The sequence below is a fragment of the Sceloporus undulatus genome, chromosome 5, assembly GCF_019175285.1.
Source record: "Sceloporus undulatus isolate JIND9_A2432 ecotype Alabama chromosome 5, SceUnd_v1.1, whole genome shotgun sequence".
NCBI lineage: Eukaryota > Metazoa > Chordata > Lepidosauria > Squamata > Phrynosomatidae > Sceloporus > Sceloporus undulatus.
Genome location: NC_056526.1, coordinates 8,484,124 through 8,510,329, shown reverse-complemented (window position 1 = coordinate 8,510,329; position 26,206 = coordinate 8,484,124). Strand labels below are relative to the sequence as shown.

Below are 26,206 nucleotides of genomic sequence, written 5' to 3'. Positions count from 1 at the left end.
TACAATTATACAACCAAGATAAAATACATTAAAAGCAGTACGATAAAAACAATAAAATAACAATAACAAGTCGGCAAGACAATGGGGCAAGATAATGGGGGGGAGAATTACTGGTCAGGGTAAGCTTGTTCAAATAAGTGGGTTTTTAACCCCTTCCTGAATTGAGGTAGGGAGGTGGCTGAGCGGAGCTCATAGGGCAGCGCGTTCCAGAGGTTGGGGGCAGAGATGGAGAAAGCCCTCCTAGAGGTGGAGTTGTATTTCACCTCTGGAACTCTTAACAATAGCTGCCCTGAAGATCGAAGTGTGCGGGGCGGATTGTACGGGGAGAGGCGGTCCTCCAGGTACCCTGGGCCCAAGCCATTTAGGGCTTTATAGGTAATTACCAACACCTTGTATTGCGCCCGGAAGCGAATAGGCAGCCAATGTAAGTCTATAAGGACTGGAGTTATATGACTGGACCTGGCAGTGCCAGTGACCAGACGGGCTGCCATATTCTGCACAAGTTGCAGCTTCCGGGTATGGTACAAGGGTTGCCCCATGTAGAGCGCGTTGCAGAAATCCAAACGAGAGGTTACCAGGGCGTGTACAACAGTTTCAAGGTCTCCCCGGTCAAGGTAGGGACGCAGCTGGCGTATCAACCGAAGCTGATAACAGGTGCTCCTGACCGTCGCATCCACCTGAGATGTAAGGTGGAGCGACGAGTCCAGAAGCACCCCCAAGCTGCGTACAGAGTCCTTCACGGAAAGCGTGATTCCGTTCAGGACAGGTGGAACCACCGCCAACCCCGGACCGGGGGAACCTATCACCAGTACTTCCGTCTTCTCTGGATTCAGGCTGAGTCTGTTGTCCCTCATCCAGCCCATTACCGACTCCAGACAGGCCACGAGAGGAGAGACGCCAATCCCGGTCACTGCATCAGTCGGAGACATAGAGAAGACTATTTGGGTGTCATCAGCGTACTGATAACACCGCGCCCCATGTCTCCGGATGATCTCTCCCAGCGGTTTCATGTAAATGTTAAAAAGCATGGGAGACAGAATGGCTCCTTGAGGGACCCCAGATGTAAGGGCCCTCTCATCGGAGCGCACGTCTCCCAGCTGCACCATCTGGGACCTCCCGGAGAGGTAGGATCGGAACCACTGGAGCGCAGTGCCCCCGATTCCCACCTCCGCCAGGCGCCCCAGAAGGATACCATGGTCTATGGTATCGAAGGCCGCTGAGATGTCCAAGAGCACTAACAGGGACACGCTTCCCCTGTCCATGCCCAGACGGAGATCATCGACCAAGGCGACCATAGCAGTCTCAACCCCGTAACCAGCCCGAAAGCCGGTTTGAAATGGGTCTAGATATTCCGTTTCATCCAAGATCGATTGAAGTTGGATTGCAACCGCCCGCTCGATCACCTTCCCCAAAAATGGCAATAGCGAGATTGGCCGGTAATTGTTGTGCAACAGAGGGTCGAGGGAGGGCTTTTTTAATAGAGGTTTTACTATGGCCAATTTCAAATTTGATGGAAATTGCCCATCCCTCAATGAGGTGTTAATAATCTGCTGTAACAACAAGGTTACAGCCGGACCCCCCTGTGCCGCTAGCCATGAGGGACAGGGATCGAGAGAGCATGTTGTCTTCCTAACACTTCCAAGGATCTTGTCCACATCCTCGGTACTGACAGACTCAAACTGATCCAGACTAACCAAGTTCACGGATGCCCTGGGTACCTCTACTCTAGGTTCTGCTCTAAGGCTGGCCTCAAGACCTTCGCTTATCCGAGAGATTTTATCCGCGAAGAAGTTGTTAAATTGGTCACAGCAGGCCTTAGAAGGTTCAAGGATCTGGTTCGGGGCAGGAGGGAGCTGAGTTAGCTCCCTCACTACCCTGAACAACTCTGCCGGACGCGACTCCGCGGACGCGACACGTGCAGCATAGAACGAATTCTTAGCTGCACGAACAGTTTTTTCTCTCTGTTACTCCATTATGGGAATGTAACCTGTCCAAGTGTGGTGGAGAAGAAACATCATATGGTGCCAAGTACCTCTTATAGTAAAATATAAAATATATAAAACAGTGAAATATATAAAATTGTCAGGAGTAAGTTACTTGCAGAGGGCCAGTGTGGTATAGTGGTTTGAGTGTTGGAGACCAGGGTTCAACACCCCGCTTGGCCATGGAAACCCCCAGGTGGCCACTGGCAAGTCACACTCTCTCAGCCTCAGAGGGAGGTAAGGACAAGCCCCTCTGAACAAATTTTGCCAAGAAAACCCTGTGACAGGTTCGCCTTAGAGCAGCTATTAATTCACAATTACTTGAAGGCACACAACAACAACAAAATACTTGCAAAACAAATAGCATTATTTCTCCCACACTGGGGAATACTAGAGAGAAAGTTAAACACTTCCAAATCCCATTTAAATGGAGGACAGGAAAGCATGTGTCACTTTTCCTCCTCACTTTTCCTCCACTGAAATTGGTTTTTAAAATGCTCAGCTTTAGATACATCATGCCCATTGTGTCTTAATTCATAGTGTTAAAATGATATTCATTCACATTTAGTGTTCAAAACATTCTAGCCACATCATTCTACATACTGAATCTATCTGAAGCTGTCACCACTCTTTTGGGACTAAGACATTCCAGAACCAATTCTAGATTTGGACAGGAAAAAAAAGTGCGATACTAAGTGGGTACAACAGAAACAGTGACCGTATATTGTCAGAAAATGGGTTCATTTAGCTCATTCTTAGTGACCACAGCCTTCCCAGTTCTGATGTTGTCTAATGGGAGATAAGATTAAAGGAAAACGTTGTCCCTTGACATGAATGTATAGTTGTAAATGACTGTAAGAGGTGGTGCTCATCTCCGTGACTAAGCCAAAGAACCAGCACTGACTGAGGACTGCTCTGGTGGTCATGTGGCCATCATAACTGCACCAACGCTGTTACCTTACCTTCCCACATAAGTGGTACCTATATTTATCTATTTGCATTTGCATGCTTTCAAACTGCTAGGTTGGCAGAAACTGGGACTAGTGTAGTGACAGGAGCTCACCTCATCATGCAGCACTCAGGCCTCAAACTGCCAACCTTCCTACCTTATGATTGTCAGAATTAGCATCTTAATCACTAATCCACCACATCTCTTCTAATAAGAAATATCACACAATTAACCTAGTTCTACTAACATGCAAAACATCTGAAGTACCATTTTGCCCCTTGCTTGTGTAATTTTTTTTAAAATGAGATTTTAAAAGCCCATGAAGATCAACATATTTTCATGACAAGCTGAGAACAAAGATGTCCAAAAAGACAGTTCTGAAAACATGAGTTACAAACATACAGTATATACCTCCAATCCTACAATTATACATACCAAAACCTTTTGATTGTAGTTTTACAATGCATTATACGTTGGGATGCCTTTGAAGACTTCTTAGAAACTACAGTTACTTTACAATGCAGTTACTCGATTAATAACTGGGACCAGCTATACAGAATATCTCTCCGCAGTTCTTAAACAGTTTACACCGACTGCTGAACTATTTCGGAGTACAATTTCATGTGCTGATTGCTACCTGTTAAGACATAAGCAGCTTGGGACCTGACTACCTATGCCATCTACCATAAAAACTTGCCCAAAGCTGTGATATTTGTTACAGGCCTGTCTCTGGGCTATGACAAGTTAGGATGTTGCTACCGTTTTTTAATCTTGGCACTGTACATTTGGAAAACCCTCCTCAGAGGAACATGCTTGGTGTCAATGCTGATGTCTTTCTTGTGCCAAGCAAAGATGGTTGTATTTGCCCAAGCATTTATCAGCACACAGAGTGGATTTTAACTGATGTTTTATAGTTCACTGGCTTTTTTATTGATTCACACTACTGCTCCTCAGTACTTTTATTGTTGTATTTTATTGTTCTGTTTTATTCTTTTAATTAAATACTGTCCTGGAAGTGTAGACTGAAAGATAATCCCACTATTTACTTCATAAAATAAATATTAGTATTTAACCATATTATGCATGCTACCTTAAAATATACGTAAAAGCATATTTCAACATTTATTTACATATTTAAAATATGTCATGGGCTGTCTTTAAGAGTAAACAGCTTCTCAAGGCAGCTTACAATGGGTAATCGAAATGCAGTCATGACAATAAAAATTTCCAAACAAAATTAGCCATTAATGACCAAGTGTTTTAAAAAAAACCAATCAGAGGAATTAGAGCCAATAAATAATTAAATAATTGCAACTAAACAAATGCGGCTGCACATAAAACAAAGCTTAAGAAAAAGCCAGAAAAAACACAGGCATTTTAGGGGTCTTCTGAAGGTCTTGCAATGACAGAGATGAGACAAGAAAAGCCATGAGAGATTAGATGAATGTCTAAACACAAATGTGAACCCCAACTACAAAAGATCTACTGAATCAATGGTAACTTGGTAAATCAATACTAATGTACATTCCATTGATTCACTGAATCCACTCTGCCTGGAAATCAAAATGAGATTTAGCCCCCTGCCCCTTTATCTAGCCCCCTATATTAACAGCCTTTACTACATCTTGTGGCAATGAATTCCACAGTTCAACCATATACAGTGGGAAAAGTCCTATCACTGCACTGGATGAGTCTGGGTTTCATATCACAAAAAAGGATGGATGAAAAGTTTCTATCCTCTTTCTTTACTTTATGTACTACTTACATATCTACCTTTACATATTAAAAACCATCTCTCCTTTGTGCTCACTCACTGACCTGGTTATCTTCACTTGCAGGCACAGGACTTAAGGATTTGGCAGTTGATCTCAAAAGTGCAGGCAGATTTATGTGGATGGCAATCCTTCTAACTAAGAGTTTGAAACAACTGAAGAATTTATGCTGATTTAAAACAAGGCATTAAACTGATGTTGAAAATGCTTAAATCAGGGCTAGAAATTAACAAATTGAATTGCAACTGGAATAAGTATATGATACTACATTTAGGCAGGAAAAACAGAATGCACAAATATAGGAAGAATGACACCTGGCTTGAAAGCAATACATGAGAAAAAGATCTAGGGATTTTAGTAAACGACAATATAAACACACGACAACAGTGTGAGACCCTTCTGGACTGCATCAACAGGAATACAGTGGGATTAAGGGAAGTAGTACTGGTAATCTGTTCTGCTTTGGTCAAACCTCACCTGGAGTACTGTGTCTAGTTTTAGGCACTACATTTCAAGAAAGATATTGACAAGCTTGAATTTGTCCAGAAATAGGAAAGAAAGATGATCAAAAATCTGGAAACCAAGCCTTATGAGAAACAACTTAGGGAGTCTGGCATGTTTAGCTTGGAGAATAAAAGACTGACAAGTGATATAATAGCCATCTTTAAATTTCTGAAGAGATGTCATGTAGAAGATGGAGCAGGCTTGTCTGCTCCAGAAACCAATGTATTCAGAGATTCCACCTTAACATTAAGAACTTGAATGTAAGAGGTGCTTGACAGTGAAATAAACTGCCTTGAAGATTGGTGATCTCTCCTTCTTTGGAAGTCTTTAAACTGAAATTTGATGGACATCTCTCAAGAGTGCTTTAGTTGTATACTCCTGCATGGCAGAAAGTCTGACTATAGCTCCTTCTGACTCCATGACTGCACATACCAGTAGCCAGTACCGTAGAGTATATGTTTCACAAAATTCACCTGCCAAAACTTTAGCAGTCACACTCTGCAGCTGATGTTGTCAAATGTGTTTAAAAGCATACCGCAAATTACAATAGTTCATCCCACATATCATCGTCTCAGGCAGGCTAGGATAAAAAGTACTACTGACTATCACAACCGAGCTTTCCTAGATAGCACAGAGTCAAATGACATACTCAGACTTTCAGTGGGAGTACGACTGCATCATAGATGAACAGATTGTAAACCTCCATCAAGACAAGTCCTATGCAACACACTTTCCTCTTATGTAGATTAAAGATCTGGTTCTTCATCTTCACCAATCCCCAAAACTAGCTGATATAAGGATTATTTGTACCATTTTATCTTCATTGTTGTCGTGTGCCTTTAAATTGTTTCCATCCTATAGCAACCCTAAGGTGAACCCATCACAGCGTTTTCTTGATAAGCTTTCTTCAGGGAGTTTACCATTGACTTCCTTTTTGAGAGACTTGCCCAAGGTCACTCAGTGCGTTTCCATCACCAAGCAGGAGTTTAAACTCTGGTTTTCAAGTCATAGTCCAACACTCAAATCACTACACCATAGTGGTTATCCACTTACCTTCACTGACTAAAAACTGGCACTTGTTGGAGAACTATGCCTCAGACAGTTCCGAAGCATAATTCACCCAAGCATTCCAACTAACCTTTAAGGAGCTGCTAGCTGAGAAGAAATTTTTAGTAGTCCACCTGACTAATTGGAGAGCCAGCATTGTTAGTGGTTTGAATGCTGGACTAGGGACTCCAGGAGACCAGTTTTCAAATGTCTTGCGCAGCCATGGAAACCTTTGGCTCCTATGAAAGAGTCATGCCCTTTCAGCCTCAATGGAAGGCAAAGAATTACTTCTGAGTAATTCTTGCCAAGACAAAACCTGAAAGCATCTCTTTAGAGTCTCTATAAATTGGAGGGGGGGGGGGGAAGAGCACCAAAAAATTAACAAAAGAAATTCACATTTCAACCCTGCTATTTAGATGTTCAAATTTGGTTGACTAACAATTGCCCAAATATAATTAAATGTCAAAGTGTACTGAACACCAAAGGGATATTTTTGACACCTTTAACTCAGAAGCTTCTTTGTAATGCTTCTCAAGCTCAACAATCTGTAGATGGGAAAATGATAATGAAATGTATGTCACTCACCCCAAACCAGGGATAGGCAACCTGCGGCCCGCGGGCCGGATGCGGCCCGGCGAGGCCTTGGGACCGGCCCCAGCCCAGTCCTGCCGCCGATTGCCACCGGGGCCTTTGGGGGGCAATTGTCTATAGAAGCCTCAGAAACATGTTTTTATATTAAACATTTTTTTAAAAATCAGCAATTTTTTTTGCGTGTCCTCCATTTTTTAAAAAAAAGTGTCTTCCATTTGAAAAATTTGCCCTACATTTGTCCTGGTTTATTTATAAATTTAATGTTTTTAAAAATTATTTAATTATTTATTTTTTGGCTTAGGCCCCCAGTTGTCTGAGGGACAGCAACCCGGCCCCCGGCTCAAAAAGGTTGCCTACTCCTGCCCCAAACCAATCAGTATGTGCAAAGCTAAGCAAATCAGAATCAAAGCCATTTACTACGTAGCAATTTTTTGGACTATTTACACGGTTGTAGTGCCACTGAAACCATGAATGAGAACAAAAAAAACCCTGAGTTTGGTCTACTGCTAAACATTATTTCAACACAAATATTCTGAAAATTACTAGAGGTCAAAGAGTAGGAATATATTCTTGAGCTGACTCTACTAAACCATATATGCAATCAATATTACAAGGAGAATTAGAGATGCGAGAAAATAAATGCAAACATCACTACTCAAAAATAAATTGATAAAAACGAAAGAGAGAAATGATTAATTTCCTACCTTCTTGAGAGGAAACAATGGGCGGTAAGTAATCAGGAATATATTCTTTCCTCTCTTCTGCATCTTTGCTTCCAGGCTGAGGGAACTGCAAGACATTATTCTTGCTGACAGGGAATGAGGGGATTTGATGTGCAAAAGTAACTGGTTCAATATTGAGTATGTAATCTTCCAGTTCATGCAGGTTAACCCCCATAAGCTTGAAGGCTTCACCAACATCCTCCAAAATTGGATCTGTCCGGCCATCTGGAACAAAAATAAATATTAATAAGAAAAGAACTGCATAACAGGACAGGTGCATACACTGTTCTTTTTTATAAAAGGAAAACAATAAATTATTATCAGGGAAAAAAATCTGAAATGCCGCATTGCTTGGATGTACAAAATTGGACAGTGATGACAAGACATGCTTCTTCAGACTCCACAAGACTGTAACCTAAGTACTGAATGCTAGGCTACTCACAATTTGACTTTATTTTCCAGTTGCAGAAATCTAAGATTAATATCTTATTATCATGGCAGGATGCTAAGGTGCCCATATAGGCTGAAGTCATTTCAGTTTGTATTTATATAAGTAGTAGTCACTCCTCAAATAGTGAAGGACCTTGTTCCAGAAAATCAGATTGTTATCAAGCAAAGAAAATGAAATTGGCATTTTTGAAAAATATAAGTTCCCGGATCACAGCTATTTGAAGTCTGATAGTATATATACAATTAGGTGTTCATCCCCAGGTAGTCTTCCATTGTTATTGTTAATTGCCCTGAGTCCACTCAGACTCATGATCCTGTGGATGACATATCTCCAAGACTCCCCCCACACACACACACATATATACAGCTCTGCTTACGTCCTGCAGATTCAGGCCATGTCCTCCCTCATTAAGTCTATCTATCTGGTGTGCAGTCTTCCTCTCTTTCTACTACCCTCTACCATTTCTACCATTATTGCCTTTTCTAATGAGTCAAGCATTCTTATGATGTGGCCAAAGTATGACAGCCTCAGTTTCATCATCTTGGCTTCCAGGGAGAGTTCAGGCTTGACCTGCTCAAGGACCCATTTGTTTCTCTTTTTGGCTGTCTATGGTATCCTCAACAATCCTCAATATGGACTGATTCTAACTTTAGTGCTCAGTTGTATATTTTTACTCTTTAGGATATCATCTAGTTCTTTCACAGCTGTCCTTCCCATTACTAATCTTCTTGTGATTTCTTGATTGTCGTCTCCATTCGGATCAGTATTTGAACTTAGGTATGGGTACTCTTTAACTATTTCCATTTCCTTATTGTCTAGGATGAATTTATGTATTTCTTCCATGGTCATTATTTTTATTTTCTTTATGTTCTGCATTAAGCCTGCCTTTGCACCTTCATCTTTGACCTTCCTTAGTGATTATTCCAAGTCTATGTTGTTTTCCACTAGTAATATGGTATTGTTCACATATTTAAGATTGTCAATGTCCCTTCCGCCTATCTTCATTTCTCCTTCTTCTGAGATTAAATTTGCTTTTCTTATGATATTTTCTGCATAGATTTTGAACAAATAGGGTGACAGAACACAGCTCTACCTGACCCCCTTGCCAACTGGGAATCATTCTGTTTCTCCAAATTCTGTTTTAACAATAGCCTCGCATCCAAAGAACATATTTTTCAATAGGACTATCAGATGTAATAATAATTTAATTTGTTTTATTTATATACCGCTATTCCAAAGATCATAGCGGTGAACAGCAAGTAAGCTAATTAGCAAGTAAGCTAATTTGCCCCCAACAGTCTAGGTACTCATTTTAGCGACCTCGGAAGGATGCAAGCCTGAGTCAAGCTTGGGCCCTTTTGCTGGTCTTGAACTCGCAACCTTGTGGTTTTGAGTGAATGGCTGCAGTACAGGCATTTAACCACTGCGTCACCAGGGCTCCTGTAGTGTAGTGGCATTCCCATGACCTTAAGAGCCCCCCATTTCTTTACATGATCTACACTGTCAAATGCTTAGGTGATTTTTTTTTTTGATTTTTTTTTTTGGTAGAACTCCTTTGTATAATCTTTTAGTCATTGCATGTTTGCAATGTGGTCCCTAACTAGGCTTCCATACAATAGCCTTATTCAGACATTTAGCTCCATTACTGATGTGTGGAACAAAAAAGCAATAATAATAATAATAAGTTTTATTTATATACCGCCCAATACTGGGAATCCGAGCGGTTTACAACAGAGGGGATAATAGACAGTTCCCTGCCCTCAGGCTTACAATCTAAAAGACACGACACAAAAGGAGAAGGGAATGGTGAGGGGGGGAGGGAATCAGGTCCAGTATTCTTCTCTCCCTCTGAGGCCTGGACCAAAGCAGATGGACCGGAGGGAGGGCTCTTCTTCTTCAGGCTAGCCCTGATGGAACTGGGCCAGCCTATTCTCTCCCTCACAGGCTGAAGGATGACAATTATGGAGAGAGGGGCCTCCTTCTTCAGGCCAGCCCCTGATGGTACTGGGCCAGCCTTCTCTCTCCCTCAGAGGCCGAAAGATGACAGTTAGGGAGGGAGGAGCCTCCTTCTTCAGGCTAGCCCCTGATGGTACTGGGCCAGCCTTCTCTCCCCCTCAGAGGCGAATAGAATGACAGTTTCGGGAGGGCGGAAGCCTCCTTCTTCAGGACTAGCCCCGATGGTACTGGGCCAGCCTTCTCTCTCCCTCAGAGGCCGAAAGATGACAGTTAGGGAGGGAGGAGCCTGAAAGTCCCACCTATGTTCACACACTGGGAGAAAATCTGAAAGATTGGATATGCCTTGAGTGCCTGAGACCTTTACATGAACAGGTCTCTAGGTAACAGAAGCAAGGGAGATTTCATCTTAAGACCTTCCACCAAAATGTACTGTATTTTCTGGCGTATAAGACTACTTTTTAACCCAGGAAAATCTTCTCAAAAGTTGGGAGTCGTCTTATATGCCGGGTGCCATCTTATAGGGCGGGTGCTGAAACTTCCGAGCCGGATTGGAGAATCTGCGATTGCCACATATGATGAGGGGAGCTCAAAAACGGCCGCAGCCGCATACCCACCATATGCAGTGACCGTATGAAAGCAGCAAGGGAAGCACTGTACAAGTATGGTAGAAGAAAGTCCATTCACCAGGATTCATGGAAAGAAGAGACTTAACGCGGTCCTGATGACGAGGTGAAGGGGCGCTTCACCGGGAAGGTGTAAGTGAAGGGCGGAGTAAGCTGCAGGCATCCAGGATGCCCGGGGTATGGAATACAATTTATTGAGTAGCCCAAGGGCCGTTTCAAAATACTAGTAACATAATAAAAAGCAGTATCACACAGCTATATATAAAATGTAAATACAGTGCACTAGGTGCAATAAACCTCCATACAATATAAATACATATGCATAACCTAAGCGTGCACCAGAACCAGAACATGCACTACTTCTCTACAGCTTATGTATATCTAAAAGATATACAATATGTGCTAAAGGATATACTAGTAAACAGATAAAATAAAATAGTTAACAATTAAACAGTAGTATGTAAGATAGTTACCATAGGGAATAAAACAGGACTACCACTCTGAAAAAAGAGCCCTCCCCTGCATCCACCATCATCCACAGGGAGAGAAAGGCAACCCAGCTCCATCAGGGCTTGTCTGAAAGAAGAGCCCCTCTCCCTCCATCCACCATCACCCACAGGGAGAGTAAGGCAACCCAACTCCATCAGGCCTTGGCTGAAAGAAGAAAGCCCTCCCTCTATCCACCATCAAGAGGGAGAGAAGGACAGGCCAGCTCCATTGGGCCTGATCAAAGTAAGAAGAAAGCCCCCCCCCCCCCTCCACTCCATCTGCCATGCTCCAGGCCTCAGAGGGAGAGAAAATCTGCTGGACTTTTCCCCTTTCCACTGCCATTCCTTTCTCTTTTTGTGTCTTGTCTCTTTAGATTGTAGGCCTGTGGGCAGGGAAATATCTAATTAACAATCTGTAAGCTGCTCTGATAGCCTTTTGGCTGAAGAGTGGGGTATAAATAAATATTATTATTATATTATTAACTGGTCTAATTCCTTTATCACATCTGTATAACAATCTTGCTAATCTCTAGGACTACCACCAGAGGGCAACTCTATTCCTTGCTATTAGTTCATAGTTCCCTCTCTATGACAAAACACACAAGTCCACAAATACCAGCTGACTTTTGCAGCTTGTCAATATGTATACTCATCAGAGAACTTGCACACCCCAGGTGAGGAACAGTCTCTCATCTTCAAAGTCCAGTACAATCCCTGCCATGCGCTATGTCGCAGCTGCCAGAAAGGAAGTACAATTACTGTCATGCCTCCAGAGCATCTTTGATGCTCTTGAGACATATATTTAGTTAAGATTATAATAGGTTTTCTATGTACAGTATTAGTTTAGGAGGGGAAATAAAGATCTACAGCTTTAAGAAAGACCAGGATTGTGGGAAATCCCAGGGTCTTATGCTGTCTCCCTCTAGCTAGTCTCAGTGTGTAGTGAGATTTCAGCCAAGTCAGACCTGGAGAGAGTATTGTCCTTTGACAAAGAGATAAGTCCACAGAACAAGAAAGATAGCCCTCAGAAGAAGAAAGATAGAATCCACCGAGAGAGCAAGGTATTTAGGAAGGACTATTGAGAAAGAAGAAATCAGTTTCATGTTTTTTGTGTTATAACCAGTAAAGCTTTTAAAAACTTAAGAAATTTGTGGACAAGTCTTTTGTTCTGGCTGTGATCCCGAGAGCCAGAGGCCTTACTACACTCAAAGTCCATAGCATCGCTCTTGGGACAAAACAATTACTATTGGCATTATTACATAGCCTCCCATTCAGCACATATAGTCAAACTTGATAAACTAAATACTATAAATATACTATATTTGATCTTGGAAGCTAAGCATGGTCAACCCTGGACACTTCTTGGATGGGAGACTGTCAACAAATATCAGGAGCTATAGACTATGTTTCAGAGAAAGAAACTGGCAAAACCACCTCTGGGTACCCCTTGTCGAAGAAAGGCCTATGAAATTCATGGGGGCACCATAAACCAACAGGCATCTTGAAGGTACACACATACAGACACATACAGTGCATCTACATTGTAGAAATAATGCAGCTTGAAACAACTTTAAGTGTAATAGCTTCATTCTATGGAATCCTGGGATATGTAGTTTTATAAGGTCTTTGTTTATTGTTGTTAACTATCCTTGAGTCGACCTCAATTCACGGCAACCCTGTGAATGAGACATCTTCAAGACCCCATGTCCTCCACTAGTCTATTCAGGTCCTGCAGGCTTAGGTCTGTGACCTCCCTGACTGAGTCTATCCATCTGGCATGCTGTCATCTTCTCTTTCTGCTGCCCTCCACCTTTCCTAGCATCATTATCTTTTCCAATGATTCATGCCTTCCCAGGATGTGTCCAAAGTATAACAGCCTCCATTTAGTCATCCTGGCTTCGAGGGAGAATTCAGGCTTGATCTGTTCTAGTACCCATTTGTTTGTTTTCTTGGCTATCCACTGTATCCTCAGTACTTTTCTCCAACACCACATCTGAAATGAATTTATTTTCTTCCTACCAATGTCCTTCACTGTTCAGCTCTCACACTTGGACATGGTGATGGGGAATACAATGGCTTCAATAGCACCCTTTTCCAAATCCCATGATTCTATAGGATGGAGCCAAGGCGATTAAAGTGATGTCTAACTGCATTATTTCTAAAGTGTAGATGCACCCATTGTCAATCTTATTTATTTTGTCTCCGAGCTCCATGCAAATGGAACTCACTCTCTTTCACACACAGTCTTCTCACTCATGAATACTAACAGTTGCTAAAAGACTGAGAGAAATGAACATTTCCTTTGGCCATACACTTACGCATTCTTTTTCTTAGGAGAAAGTCCCATTAAATTCAGTGAGGCTTCCTTCTCTGGCTCTACACAGAGATGTGGCCTAAACCAGTGCTACACAAAGTCATGGTCTATGGACCGAAACCAGTTCCCCAACTATCTGCTGCTGTTCCCTGGAAAGCTATCAAGAAGGAAAGAACCAAATGCATCCAATGGGCACAAATATGGTACTGTTACCTGCAAAAACAGCTGCTGATCCCCGACATTATAAACTTATGAAACATTGCTCAGTTTCAACTCCACATATACAATAAAAAGACAACCGAGTAGTGTTACCGTATAGAACACTTTTGACGATTGCCCATACCGAATGTATAAAGCATTTTGAGCTTTCTACAGTGCTACTGAAATACCGGACACAACACAGAGCTACACTGCCTTCGCTCTCATCTCCACAACAATCCACTTTGCCCACTCCCAATGCACAAGTCCTTCATGAATGCCACTACCACCACTACTTTTACTAGGGCAGGGGAATATGCAGCCACCCAGTTGTGTTCATGGATTGCAACTTCCATCATCCCAGGTACTTGGCACAAAGATGATGAGAGTTGTGATTAAGCAACAACTGGAGGGCCATATGCTCTCCAGCTCTTTTCTGCAAAGGGACCTTGTAGCACCTTCAAGACTAGAATCATAGAATCTGAGAGTTGGAAGAGACCACAAGGGCCATCCAGTCCAACCCCATTCTGCGATGCAAGAACTCTCAATCAAAGCATCCCCAACAGACAGCCATCCAGCCTCTGTTTAAAGACACTTTGACATATGGGACAAAAAATACCCTTTGGGTCGGGCCCAAGTTACTTGCAGGAGCGCTTCTCCCTACATAATCCACCCTGCACTCTTAGAACATCTGGGAAGTTCTTACTAGAGTATTATAATACCAGGCTAATGACAACTTTACATAAGGCATTCAGTGCCGCGACCCCAAGATTATGGAATGACCTACCGGAAGAGATCCGTCTCATTACTACCTTAGAGGTCTTTAAGAAGGCACTCAAAACGGATCTCTTCCGGCAGGCTTATACACTAATTCCATATAAAAAGGTTATGATGAATGCTCTTCCTTGACTTGGATTGTTGGCTAATGGACAAATTGTAATTTTTAGAGAACTAATAGGAATTCTTGGTAAATTCAGTGTTAGTATTATATTGTTGTACTGATTGTAAATTGTACTAAGTGTTTTTTAAGGTTGTAATCCTGCCTCGATCTGTGGGAGAGGTGGGAGTTATAAATAAACTATATTATTATTGTTGTTGTTGTTGTTGTTGTTGTTTGTCTTCACTTCTCTGGGTTTTCCTGGGTACGGCAGCCCTCCTGATGTCTGAGCTGGAGTAACTCTTAGTATATGGCAGCCAGACTGGTCGCCGGAAAATCTAGAGGCAACCACATAATACCTGTTTTAAAATTGCTCCATTGGCTGCCTATTAGTTTCTGAGCACAGTACAAGGTGTTGGTAATAACCTTTAAAGCCCTTCATGGCTTGGGTCCAGCTTACTTGCGGGAACGCCTTCTTCCGTATAATCTTGGAAAAGCCAACTACAGCCAAAAAAGACCAGGCTGGCTACGGTCACCCAGAGGTCCTTCTTATCTGCCACTCCTAAATTATGGAAGATCTGACATATTACCAACCTTCACAGCTTTAAAAAGGCTGTCTAGACAGATCTCTTCCGACAAGTCTTTCCTGACTGACCGTCCCGGTATATTGATATAGTTTTCCCTTGTCTGCCCCAAGATGCCTCATTTCAAGTATGTCTATTTTAATTAATTTTAATCTGTATTTTATAATGCTGTCATTTAGTTTTATAACAGGGGGTGTAAGGGGATTATGTAATTTTTATTTATGTATGTATTGTATATGTTTTTGATGTATTTTATTGTTGTGATCCATCTCAATTAAACAGAGGCTGGATGGCCATCTGTTGGGGGTGCTTTGATTGTGATTTCCTACATGGCAGAGGGGGACTGGATGGCCCTTGTGGTCTCTTCCAACTCTATGATTCTATGGCGGGTTACAAACTGCCACTTACGATGCGCTCCGTGCGTGCTAGGGTTAGGAAGGAGCGTGGTAGGGTTAGGAAGAGTCACCACTTCCTAACCAGCCCTGTCCCCAACACGCGCGGAGCGTGTCATAAATAGCAGCGCCCATCCACATGGGCATCACCATTTTGACGTCTTGGATGCATAGCGTCCAGACGTGTCGCGGCAGAAGTGACGCCGCGAGGGCGTGCTTCACCCCTCGCGGCACCACTTCCGCGTTTTGAAAAGGAGCGCCATTTTGGCGCTCCTTTTTTGCTGCGCCAGGAAGCCTCGCGGTCTGGCCGCTGGGGCTTCCCTCCGCAGAGAATGGCAGCGGTGGGAGAACAGCCGCTTGAGGGCAGTCTGTAACCCGCCTATGACTCTATAAGAAATGAGATTTCACCTAAAGATGAGGAAGAACTTCCTGATAGTAACAGCTGTTTGAGAGTGGAATACACTTCAGAGAGTGGTGGGGTCTTCTTCTTTGGAGGTTTTCAACCCGAGGCTGGATAGCCATCTGTCAGGGATGCTTTGTGATTTCCTGCATGGCAGAATGGGGTTGGACTAGATGGCCCTTGTGGTCTCTTCCAACTCTATGATTCTATGATTCTATAATCCTTTTGGGAGAGAGGGACTATAAATATGAACTTATTATACACACCCATGCCTCCATATTTGCGGCTTTGACTTTTGCAGATTTGATTAATCACGGATGTTATTAATATATCTAGGTCCTCCAGCGCATCTCTGTGCTCAACTTTAACTAAAAGTCGCAAAGAAGGACCTAGAGATCCGTAGAGAGAATGCTCTGCTAGGCATTTGTAGTTCCTCCAGTGCAACTCTATGGTCAATGTCTGGCAGATGGTGACCACAGAGTTGCCCTGGAGGACCTAGCAATTCCTAGAGAGGTGTCCTCTCAGCTAAAAACATAATGTTTTCGTTATTTGCGATTTTCCCACATCCATGGGGGGGGGGGTATCCTGTGTCCATAACCCTAAAAAATATTTGTTTGTTTATTTATGGTATTTATACCCCGCCCTTCAGCCCTAAAGGCTCTCAGAGCGGCTTACAATTACTGTTATTTTTAATTAGATGGTTCCTGCCCTCAGGATTACAACATGGAGGGATAAGTGAAGTATAGTTCGTGGGGGGGGGGGGGGAGAAGTAATAGAATGTATTTTTAACGTTTGTCCTATTTTATACTGTATTTCATTTGGTACCGTAAGCTGCCTTGATCCTGTGGGAGAGGCAGCATATAAATAAAATTCTATATTATGATGATGATGATGATTAAAACACTTCCTCTCGACCAAGGGTCACACAGTATATATACATATACATATGTGTGTGTATGTGTGTGTTTATATATGTGTGTACATATATACACAGTATGAATGTATATATGTGTGTGTGTACATATGTATAAATATGTGTGTGTGTGTGTATGTGTGTATATAACTGTCTTCCATGCCAGCCTTCTCTGAGGATGCCAGCCACAGCTGCTGGAGAAACGTCGGGAAGAGACTTTTCTAGGGCTGCAGTCACACTGAGTCCACCACAAACTCAACTCCCAGAACTCCACAGCCTTGAGCCAGGAAAGGAGTGACAGCAGTTTTAGGCTGCATCAATAGAAGTGTAGTGTCTAGATCAAGGGAAGTAATAACGCCACTGTATTCTGCTCTGGTCAGGCCCCACCTGGAATATTGTGTCCAGTTCTGGGCCTCACAATTCAGAAAGGACATTGAGAAACTGGGGCCATGTGTCCAAAGGAGGGCATGGTGAAAGGTCTGGAAACCATGAAGCCCTATGAGGAACGACTCAGGGAGCTGGGGATGTTTAGCCTGGAGAAGAGAAGGCTAAGAGGTGATATGATAGCCCTGTTTAAATATCTGAAAGGATGTCATGTTGAGGAGGGAGCAAGCTTGTTTTCTGCTGCTCCAGAGAACAGGACCCAATGGAGCAATGGCTGCAAGCTGCAAGAAAAGAGATTCCAGCTCAGCATTAGGAGGGCTGTTTGACAGTGGAACAAAGTGTCCTGTAGACTCCTTTCTTGGAGGTGTTGAAGCAGAGGCTGGATGGCCATCTGTCAATGGGATGCTTTGACCGGGAGTTCCTGCATGGCAGAAGAAGGGGCTGGGCTGGATCAGGGGGGCCCTCCTTGGGGTCTCTTTCCACTCTATGATTCTATGACTCTCTGGTGCGGATGCAGCCCACCCACCCAGTCCTCCCCAGGCAGAGCCCTTCCTTCCTTCCTTCCTTCCTTCCTTCCGCCACTCACAGAGCTCGCAGTATCTCCGGCAGCCGCGTCCCAAGGAGTGGAGGTAGCGTTGGAGGACGTCGGTGAGGAGGTCGCAGGCGGAGAGCTGCACCGAGTCCCAGCCCAGCGCCTGGCACACCTGCGCCACCGACACCCGCAGCAGCCACCGCGAGTAGCTCTCGCACATCCTCCTCCTCCTCACCGGCCCCCGGGGGCCATGGCCCGGCCTCGCGCCGGAGAAGAAGGCGCCTCAGCAGCAGCAGCAGCAACAGCTCCCGCTTCTTCTCCTTCTGCTGCTTCAGCCACCGCCGCCGCCGCCATCTTGGGGTCGGCAGGCAGAACTCGCCGAGCCCAGAGCGGGTCGATAGCAAGGACGCAGGCAGAGAAAGACAGAGAAGAGCGCGGCGCTTGCCATCGATTGCTCCGGCATCGGCTACGCAGCCATGGAAGGAGGGAAGAAGCAGAGGGAAGCTTGGCTTCCTTGCACTCCTTTCCCCTCTTTCTTCTCTTTCTCTCTTTTTCTTTCAAACCCTTTCTTTGGGTTTGTTTGGTTGGTTTTTTGCTGGCCCCAAGTGTCATTATTTTTATTTATTTATTTAAAAAAAGATAAATAATTAAAATTTCATTTTTGTTCATTTCTTGGTGGGGATTTTAAAAATAAATTTATTGTGTTTATTTTTTTAGCATTTTTGAGATAAATCAGGCTTTATTTTTTAATCTTTATTTTTTTATAAATATGTAATTTATTTTATTTTTAGCATTTTTGAGATAAATGCTAAAAAAATAAAATATATATTTATAAAAAAATAAAGATTAAAAATAAATCAGGCTTTTCCCCTCTTTTTTAATACAAATATAATTATAAATATCTGATCCGTTCCTCGTAAATTGAAACCAATTGTACTTCAATCACTTGCAAGGACTACTCCTTCGCTCCGCCTCAGTTCCAAGACTCACTAGTCTCTTGTTATATATATATATATGTCTGAACAGTTCCCACAAAGATTTACTTGTATCAATTATTACATTTATCTTTCTTTACCTTATTTCCATCTATTTTTACAAAATCCATCCACTGGGAGCCATTCTGTTTCTGTTATTTCAATACCTTTCTGAATAAGATGGTCTTTAGTCATATTTTATTTTAAAACAATTCATTTGAAAGGTTTTATAATATCATAACACACAAAACTGGAGGGTGTCAGGGAAGGATGCGAGGTTACAGTGTTTAAGGGGAAATTGCTTTCATTTAAATGTATTATATATGTGTGCGCTTATATATATATGCACAGTGTATGTGAGTGTGTGTATTATATACATTATACTATAAATAAACTATATTTATTCACACACAACTTGAAAATATTTTTTAAAAAGAATAAATTCCAAATAGCAAAGCTTGATTTTCCATTTTGTATAAGGGGCACCATTTTGCTATGCCATTGTATTTAATGGGACTTGAGCATCCATGGACTTTGTTGTCCACAGGGAATCCTGGAAACAGAAACAAACCCCAGTGGATAACAAGGACCCACTGTACACACATATATTGTACATATTATCAATGTACTATATGGAAGCTATGTGCAAAGGAATGAGCTGTTTTAGGTCCAATCCACACTACAGAAATAATCCAATTTGAGACTGCTTTAACTGGCCTGGCACAGTGCAAGGGAATCCTGGGAATTCAATTTTTTAATTGTATCTATAGCACTATATAAATAAAGTTTAATAACAATAATAAAACTACAGTTCCCACAATTCGTTAGCATTGAGCCAGGGCAGTTAAAGCAGTCTCAACCTGGATTATTTCTGGTTTGGGCCTTAGTTTGCTTTTATTATGTAGTGTGTAATAATTGTGTAATACTTTATTTCAATGAATAAAAATAATTTAAAAAAGAAAATAAAGGTTTTAATATTGCATTTTGGGGCTGTTAATTTATATTAAAAGTGACTTCACATTTGTATTTTATAATTATTTGTATTACTTCTTGTTGTTGTATGCCTTCAATCCGTTTCCAGTTTATTGGCAAGGTTTCTTCAGAGGGGGCTGGCCATTGCCTTCCTCTGAGGCTGAGAGAGTGTGACCTGCCAGAGGTCACCCAGTGGGGTTCCAAGGCAGAGTCGGAATTCGAACACTGGTCTCCAGAGTCATAGTCCAATGCTATTCTGTTTTTAATGTATTATTGTCATGATATCTTATTTATTAGTATTTTACCTGAGTTACATCAATTTGGGATAGTTTATATCTTTTAGCAATAAAAATATCAACAATATCACATTCAGTACAGATTGAGCCTCCCTTATCTGGAATTTCAAAATTCAGTACTCTCCAAAATCAAATATTGGCCCCTTAAGTGGCTGAGACAGAGACAACTTGGCTTTCTGATGCTTCAAGGGACACAAACTTTGTTTCATGCACAAAAATATTATTTAAAATGTTGTGCATAAAATTATCTTCAGGCTCTGTGTATAAGGAGAGCCAGCGTGGAGAAATGGTTTGAGCTACAACTTTGGAGACCAGAGTTCGAATCCCAGCTCAGCCATGGAAACCCACTGGATAAGTTCTGCCAGATCAAACAAGACCAAAATCTCCTTTGATCTTTTAAGTGTTTCTCAACACTCCCTGCCTCTCCTCACATTCTGCGGAATCCAGATCTTGCCTCGATGTTGTAAAGTCTATGAAGCAATCAAACCTCCTCATTGCCCAAATACCCAAACAAACAGCCACCCAAACTCATGCTAAAATAAGAACCAGACAGTCTTAAAAATGCTGCTGGATTCCTTTCTCCCCCTTATTTTCTCATCTTTGTGCTGCAAGAGAAACTAACACATCCACATTGAAAATTAGTATTGGCATGTGAAGGCAATAAACCTGCTTACCAAAAATGAGCTCCTTTGGGGTCAAAATCTTCTCTGGGGAGATCCCCTTCGTGATATGAACAGTTATGAGGACTTGTTTCTTATTGGCAGGTCATGTTCTTTCAGCTTCAGAGGGCAAAACACCTCTAAAGAAATCTTGCCAAGAAAACCCTTGGAGAAGGGTTGACTTAAAGGTACCTAACAACTAGGCTTTTGCTTATGGCAAGTCTGTGAATGAGAAATCCCCCATGAGTCATCAACAACCTTGCTCAGGTTTTCAAATTCAGGGCAGCTGTGGCTTCCTTAAATGAATCAATACACCTGTGCCTCTTTTTCTATTGCCTTCTAATTTAACAGGTGTTATCTTTTTTTTACCCCAGTGAATCATGTCAGCTCCTGATGTGTCCAAAATACAATCACTTCATTTAGTGTGAAGTCAAAGGCTTTCATGGCCCGCATCCATAGTTTTTTGTGGTTTTTTTGGGCTATGTGGCCATGTTCTAGAAGAGTTTATTCCTGACATTTCACCAGCATCTGTGGCTGGCATCTTCAGAGAATGCTGGCATGGACAAGAGTGGGGTATATATACTGTGTGACTCTTGATTTGCATGTGCTGAGTCTTGAGATATATATATATCCCACTCTCTTCCATGCCAGCATTCTCTGAAGATGCTAACCACATATGCTGGCAAAATGTCAGGAATAAACTCTTCTAGAACACGGCCACATAGCCCAACACACCCACACCCACCACCACAAATAACCTCATTTAGTCATTCTGGCTTCTAGGGAGAGTTTGTTGTTGTTGAGTGCCTACAAGTTCTTTCCAACTTATGGCAACTCTAAGGTGAACTATCATGGGGGTTTTCTGGGGCTGAGAGTGTCTGATTCACCCAGGGTCACCCAGTGGATTTCCATGGCCAAGCAGGACATTGGATCTTGGTCTCCAGAGTCATAGTCCAATGCTTAAACCACTATACCATACCGGATCTCCAGAAGAGTTTAGGCTTGAATTATCAAGGATCTCTTTCTGCTCAAGAGCCAAACTTATTCTGGGCAAGCTTGGTGAAGGGAGTGCATGCCAGCAATATGTGGTGGCAGCACTCTGTTGCTAATATGAGGCCCTGATTCACCAACAAATACTTTCACAAACACCCTGCCCAGCAAGAGTTTCCACAAAAATTTCTCAATTTTCTTCTTTGAAATATCATACAACACATGTTTAAAATGTCGTGCATACAGTGGGCCCTTGGTATCTGCTGGGTTTTGGTTCCAGGAGCCCCCATGGATACAAAAATCCATAGATGCTCAAGTCTCATTATTGGCAATAGTACCATACAATGATGTTCCTTATATAAAATGGCAAAATCAAGGTTTGCTTTTTGGAATTTATATTTTTTAAAATATTTTCAAGCCATGGTTGTTTGAATCTGTGGAGACAGTGGGTCCACTGTATTACTACAGTGGGCCCTTGTTATCTGCTGGGGTTTGGTTCCAGGACACACACCCACACCGTGGATACTAAAATCCTTGGATGCTCAAGTCCCATTAAATATAACAGCATAGTAAAATGCTATCCCTTATATAAAATGGCTAAATCAAGGTTTGTTATTTGAAATGTATACTTGTTTAGAATATTTTCAAGCCATGGATGCTTGAATCTGTGGATAGGGAGGGCCGACTGTACTCAGATTATTGGAACATTACTTTTTGGACTACAATTCTCACACTCCCCTGACCAACATAAGGGATTTCCAACAGTAAGACTGTGGAAGTACAAGTTCAGAGAGGTAATTTTTCCAAGCTTAGTTAGTATGCAAAAGAAGATGCAAACCCTACCCTAAAAATCTAATAGTGTTATGTGCTTTCAAGTCATGTCTTACTTCTCGTGATCCTATGGTGAATCTACCACAAGGTTTTCTGGAAGTAAGAGTATGTGACTAGTCCAATGTCATTCAGTGGATTTCCAGGGGAAATTGAATCCTGATCTTACATTACACCATGAGTATACAATGCCTAAAGTCAAAACAAGCAAACAAAAACGCTCCATCAGAACAAAACAGAATAAATTAAACTACTTGACACCAGCCAGAAAATATTTTAATTTTAATATTAAGAAGCAAGATGGGTCGCAACTTGTAAAAATAAAAGGGGTGGAAATACAACAGGAATTTAAATGAAATTGTGTGCATGTTATATCAAAGGATGGAAATATTTATTTGGAGGGTTCCCCAAAAGTCTTTGGTAGCATATAAAGTTAAGCCTCCACACCCTTTGTAAGTTTTGTTGGCAGAGTCAACCCAAGGCACTTTGTTGCCTGAAGCCCACTTAGAGTTTCCCGGTTTTCAAAATAGCAATAAGGGACTACTGAGACTGGCTGGGACACATGAGACAGGCTAAGGCTGAATTCACACTGCAGAAATATTCTGGGTTGACACCATTTTAACTGCCGTGGATTAATGCTATGGAATTGTGGGAATTGTACAGTAGTTTGTTGTGGCACCCCAGCTTTGCTACAGTCCCCACAATTCCATAGCATTGAGCCATGGCAGCTAAAGTGGTGTCAAACTGGAATTATTTCTGCAGTGTGGATTCAGCCTGATAACAACCATTTCAAGTCTCATGAGAAAAGGTCCTCTTGTGAAGAGGTCCAGGCTTCTGTGAGTTCTCAAATCTCATATATCCAAACTTCTTGAAATCTTGTGGTGGGAGTCCAGCAGCCATCATGAAGGACAGAATCAAAGAGTTGGAAGGGGTTTCACTGGGCATCAAATTCAACCCTGCTCAGTGCAAGTTCTTCTGCTAAAGCATCCCCAGCAGGTTGTTGACCAGCCTCTTTTTGAAGATGTCCAGAGTTGATCCTCATAAATGCCTCTTGAGAAACTCAGGCTTAGTTGGCTGAAGCCCATCCACTGACCAAGCAGGAACCAACCTGAGTCACCCTCACCAAGCCTTTGCCAACTTGGAGCCTTCCAGATGTGTTACAGCTCCCATGATCCCCCAGCCAGCATATCCTGCCTTTTCTGTTACTATTCTAGGTTGCATAATGTACAATTAACCACCCAAAATAAAATACTTTTTCTCGTAGCCTGAAGCTAACAGAAACATCAAGCTAGCTCAGAGAGCTTTAATTGGAAGAACATGAGAATAGCATTTTTAAGGAGCCTCCTCTCTTTCATACGCATTCAAAAGTGACAACAGGAGCAGCATTGGATAGCTTTGGCATGCAAAAGGCTCCAATTCCCTCTCTTCAAGAAGCAGTCTTAATTTTCCATGAAGGATTATATTCTTTTAAAATAATAATTTAAAAGGGGCAGAGGTTCGCCAAAATTCCTCCCCTCTTGTGTTAGCTATCAGTAACTACTGGCAATTTCTTTTCTTTTCCAAGAGAGCTAAGAAGCTGGGCATTTGTCCCATTTTAAAGCATGCCTGGGCTGGAACAATTTCCCTTCTAGGTTGAATTATACTTGGAGTCCAAGTTTAGGGCAAAGGGAGGCGGAGAGAGTAATCTCTCACAATTGCTTTTAATTAATGGCAGAAACAAGCAAATTGATATGCTGAAGGAAATAGTCCCATCTTAGCCAAAAGAGCAGCACCTATAACAAATGTTTGGCCCCATTCACCATGTACAGATGCAAGAGCGGGACAGTGAAGGAAATCGACAGAAAGAAAATAAACTACAGTATTTGGAAATGTGGTGTTGGAGAAGAATCCTTAGGATACTGTGGACAGCCAAAAAGTCAAACAAATGGGTCCTTGAACAGATCGAACCAGAGCTCTCCTTGGAAGCCAAGATGATCAAGCTGAAGCAATCATACTCTGGCTATACAATGAGAAGGCATGCATCACTAAAAATAATAACGTTAGGAAAGGCTGAGGGTAGCAGAAAGAGAGGAAGCCCACAGACCAGATTGGTAGACTCGATCAGGGGGGTAATAATAATAATAATAATAATAATAATAATTTGTTTTATTTATATACCGCTCTTCCAAAGATCATAGTGGCGAACAGCAAGTAAGCTAATTAGCAAGTAAGCTAATTTGCCCCCAACAGTCTGGGTACTCATTTTAGCAACCTCGGAAGGATGCAAGCCTGAGTCAAGCTTGGGCAAGGGCTTGCAGGATCTGGGCAAGGCAGTGGAGGATATTCTTGGAAATGTCTCAACCATAGGGTCACCATGGGTTGGAATTAATAGAATCATAGAATTGTAGAGTTGGAAGAAACCACAAAGGCCATCCAGTCCAACCCCCTGCCATGCAAGAAATGTCAATCAAAGGCGCTTTACAGAGCGCCCAAAAAGGGCACTCTGTGGGCGCCCATGATTGCTGCACCAGGGAACCGCAGCAGACAAACCACACGGTTTGCCCAGTGCCACAAAAAGAACCCACAAAAAGCAGGTTCTTTTTGCAGCGTGGAAATGACACCGCAAGGCACCAATGGCACACATGTGGCGTCATTTCCGTGCCGCAACATGTAGATGCCAAGCGTCCACGATATCAAAATGGCTGCCACCATTTTGTACGTGCCAAGCACGTACTTTTTGGCAGTGTGTAACCCCCCAAAGCATCCCCAACAGCCTCTGTTTGAAGACCTCCAGGGAAGGAGACTTCCTTACTGTCAGGAAGTTCCTCCTAATGTTGAGGTGGAATCTCTTTTCCTGTAGCTTGCATCCATTGCTCTGGGTCCTACTCTTTGGAACAGCAGAAAACAAGCTTGCTCCTTCCTCAATATGACATCCCTTCAAGTAATTAAACAGGGCTATCATATCACCTCTTAACCTTCTCTTCTCCAAGCTAAACATCCCCAGCTCCCCAAGTCATTCCTCATAGGGCATGGTTTCCACCCTTCACCATTTTAGTCACCCTCCTTTGGACACGCTCCAGTTTCTCAACATCCTTTTTAAATTGTGGTGCCCAGAACTGGACACAATATTCCAGATGGGGCCTGATCAAAGCAGAATAGAGTGGCACTATTACTTCCCTTGATCTAGACATTATACTTTTATTGATGCAGCCTAAAATCGCATTGGCCTTGTTAGCTGCTGCATCGCACTGTTGACTCATTTTCAACTTGTGGTCTACTTAGACTTCTAGATCCCTTTCACATGTAGTCTCATTCAGATGTCCCTCATCCTATATCTGTGCATTTTATTTTTCCGCCCTAAGTGCAGTACATTTCTCCACGTTGAATTTCATTTTGTTAGCTTTGGCCCTGCTTTCTAGTCTATTCAAGTTATTTTGAATTTTGATCCTGTCCTCTGGAGTATTAGCTACTCCTAAATTGGTGTCATCTGCAAATTTGATAAGCATGCCCCCAATTCTGTCATCCAAGTCATTGATAAAGATGTTGAATAGTACTGGGCCCAGGACAGAATTGACTCAGGGGTAGTTAACAACAAACTATGGTGTGGACTGTACCATGGACATTGACATATTCTCTCCTCCCTACAAAACTGGCATGCTACGGACAAGGTCTCTCATCTCACCTTATCTCCGGTGTGCTTGCTTTTGTGTGCATAAAGAAGTATTCTATGGGGAAAACACTTGCTTCAGTGATGCTCTAACTATGGGGGGGGGGGGCATTTTTGTCGGCCGCTAGGGGTCAAAATGTTTTGATCCAAAATGCCCCAAAT

The 26,206-nt window shown here is 42.4% G+C and overlaps 1 protein-coding gene across 2 annotated transcripts in view; it reads right to left on the bottom strand.

Annotated features, from left to right (window-relative positions):
• The window catches only part of TAF3 (TATA-box binding protein associated factor 3), a 178,936-nt gene extending 160,884 nt beyond the window's left edge, over positions 1 to 18,052 (bottom strand). For both annotated transcript variants that reach the window (XM_042468810.1, XM_042468811.1), the window contains exons 1-2: positions 17,734 to 18,052; positions 7,550 to 7,792 (exon numbers count right to left, since the gene is read on the bottom strand). In XM_042468810.1, coding sequence (XP_042324744.1) covers positions 7,550 to 7,792; positions 17,734 to 17,899 — 409 coding nt within the window. In that variant the 5' untranslated portion in view covers positions 17,900 to 18,052. The remainder of the gene's footprint in view (positions 1 to 7,549; positions 7,793 to 17,733) is intronic.
• Between the last annotated feature and the right edge of the window lie 8,154 nt (positions 18,053 to 26,206).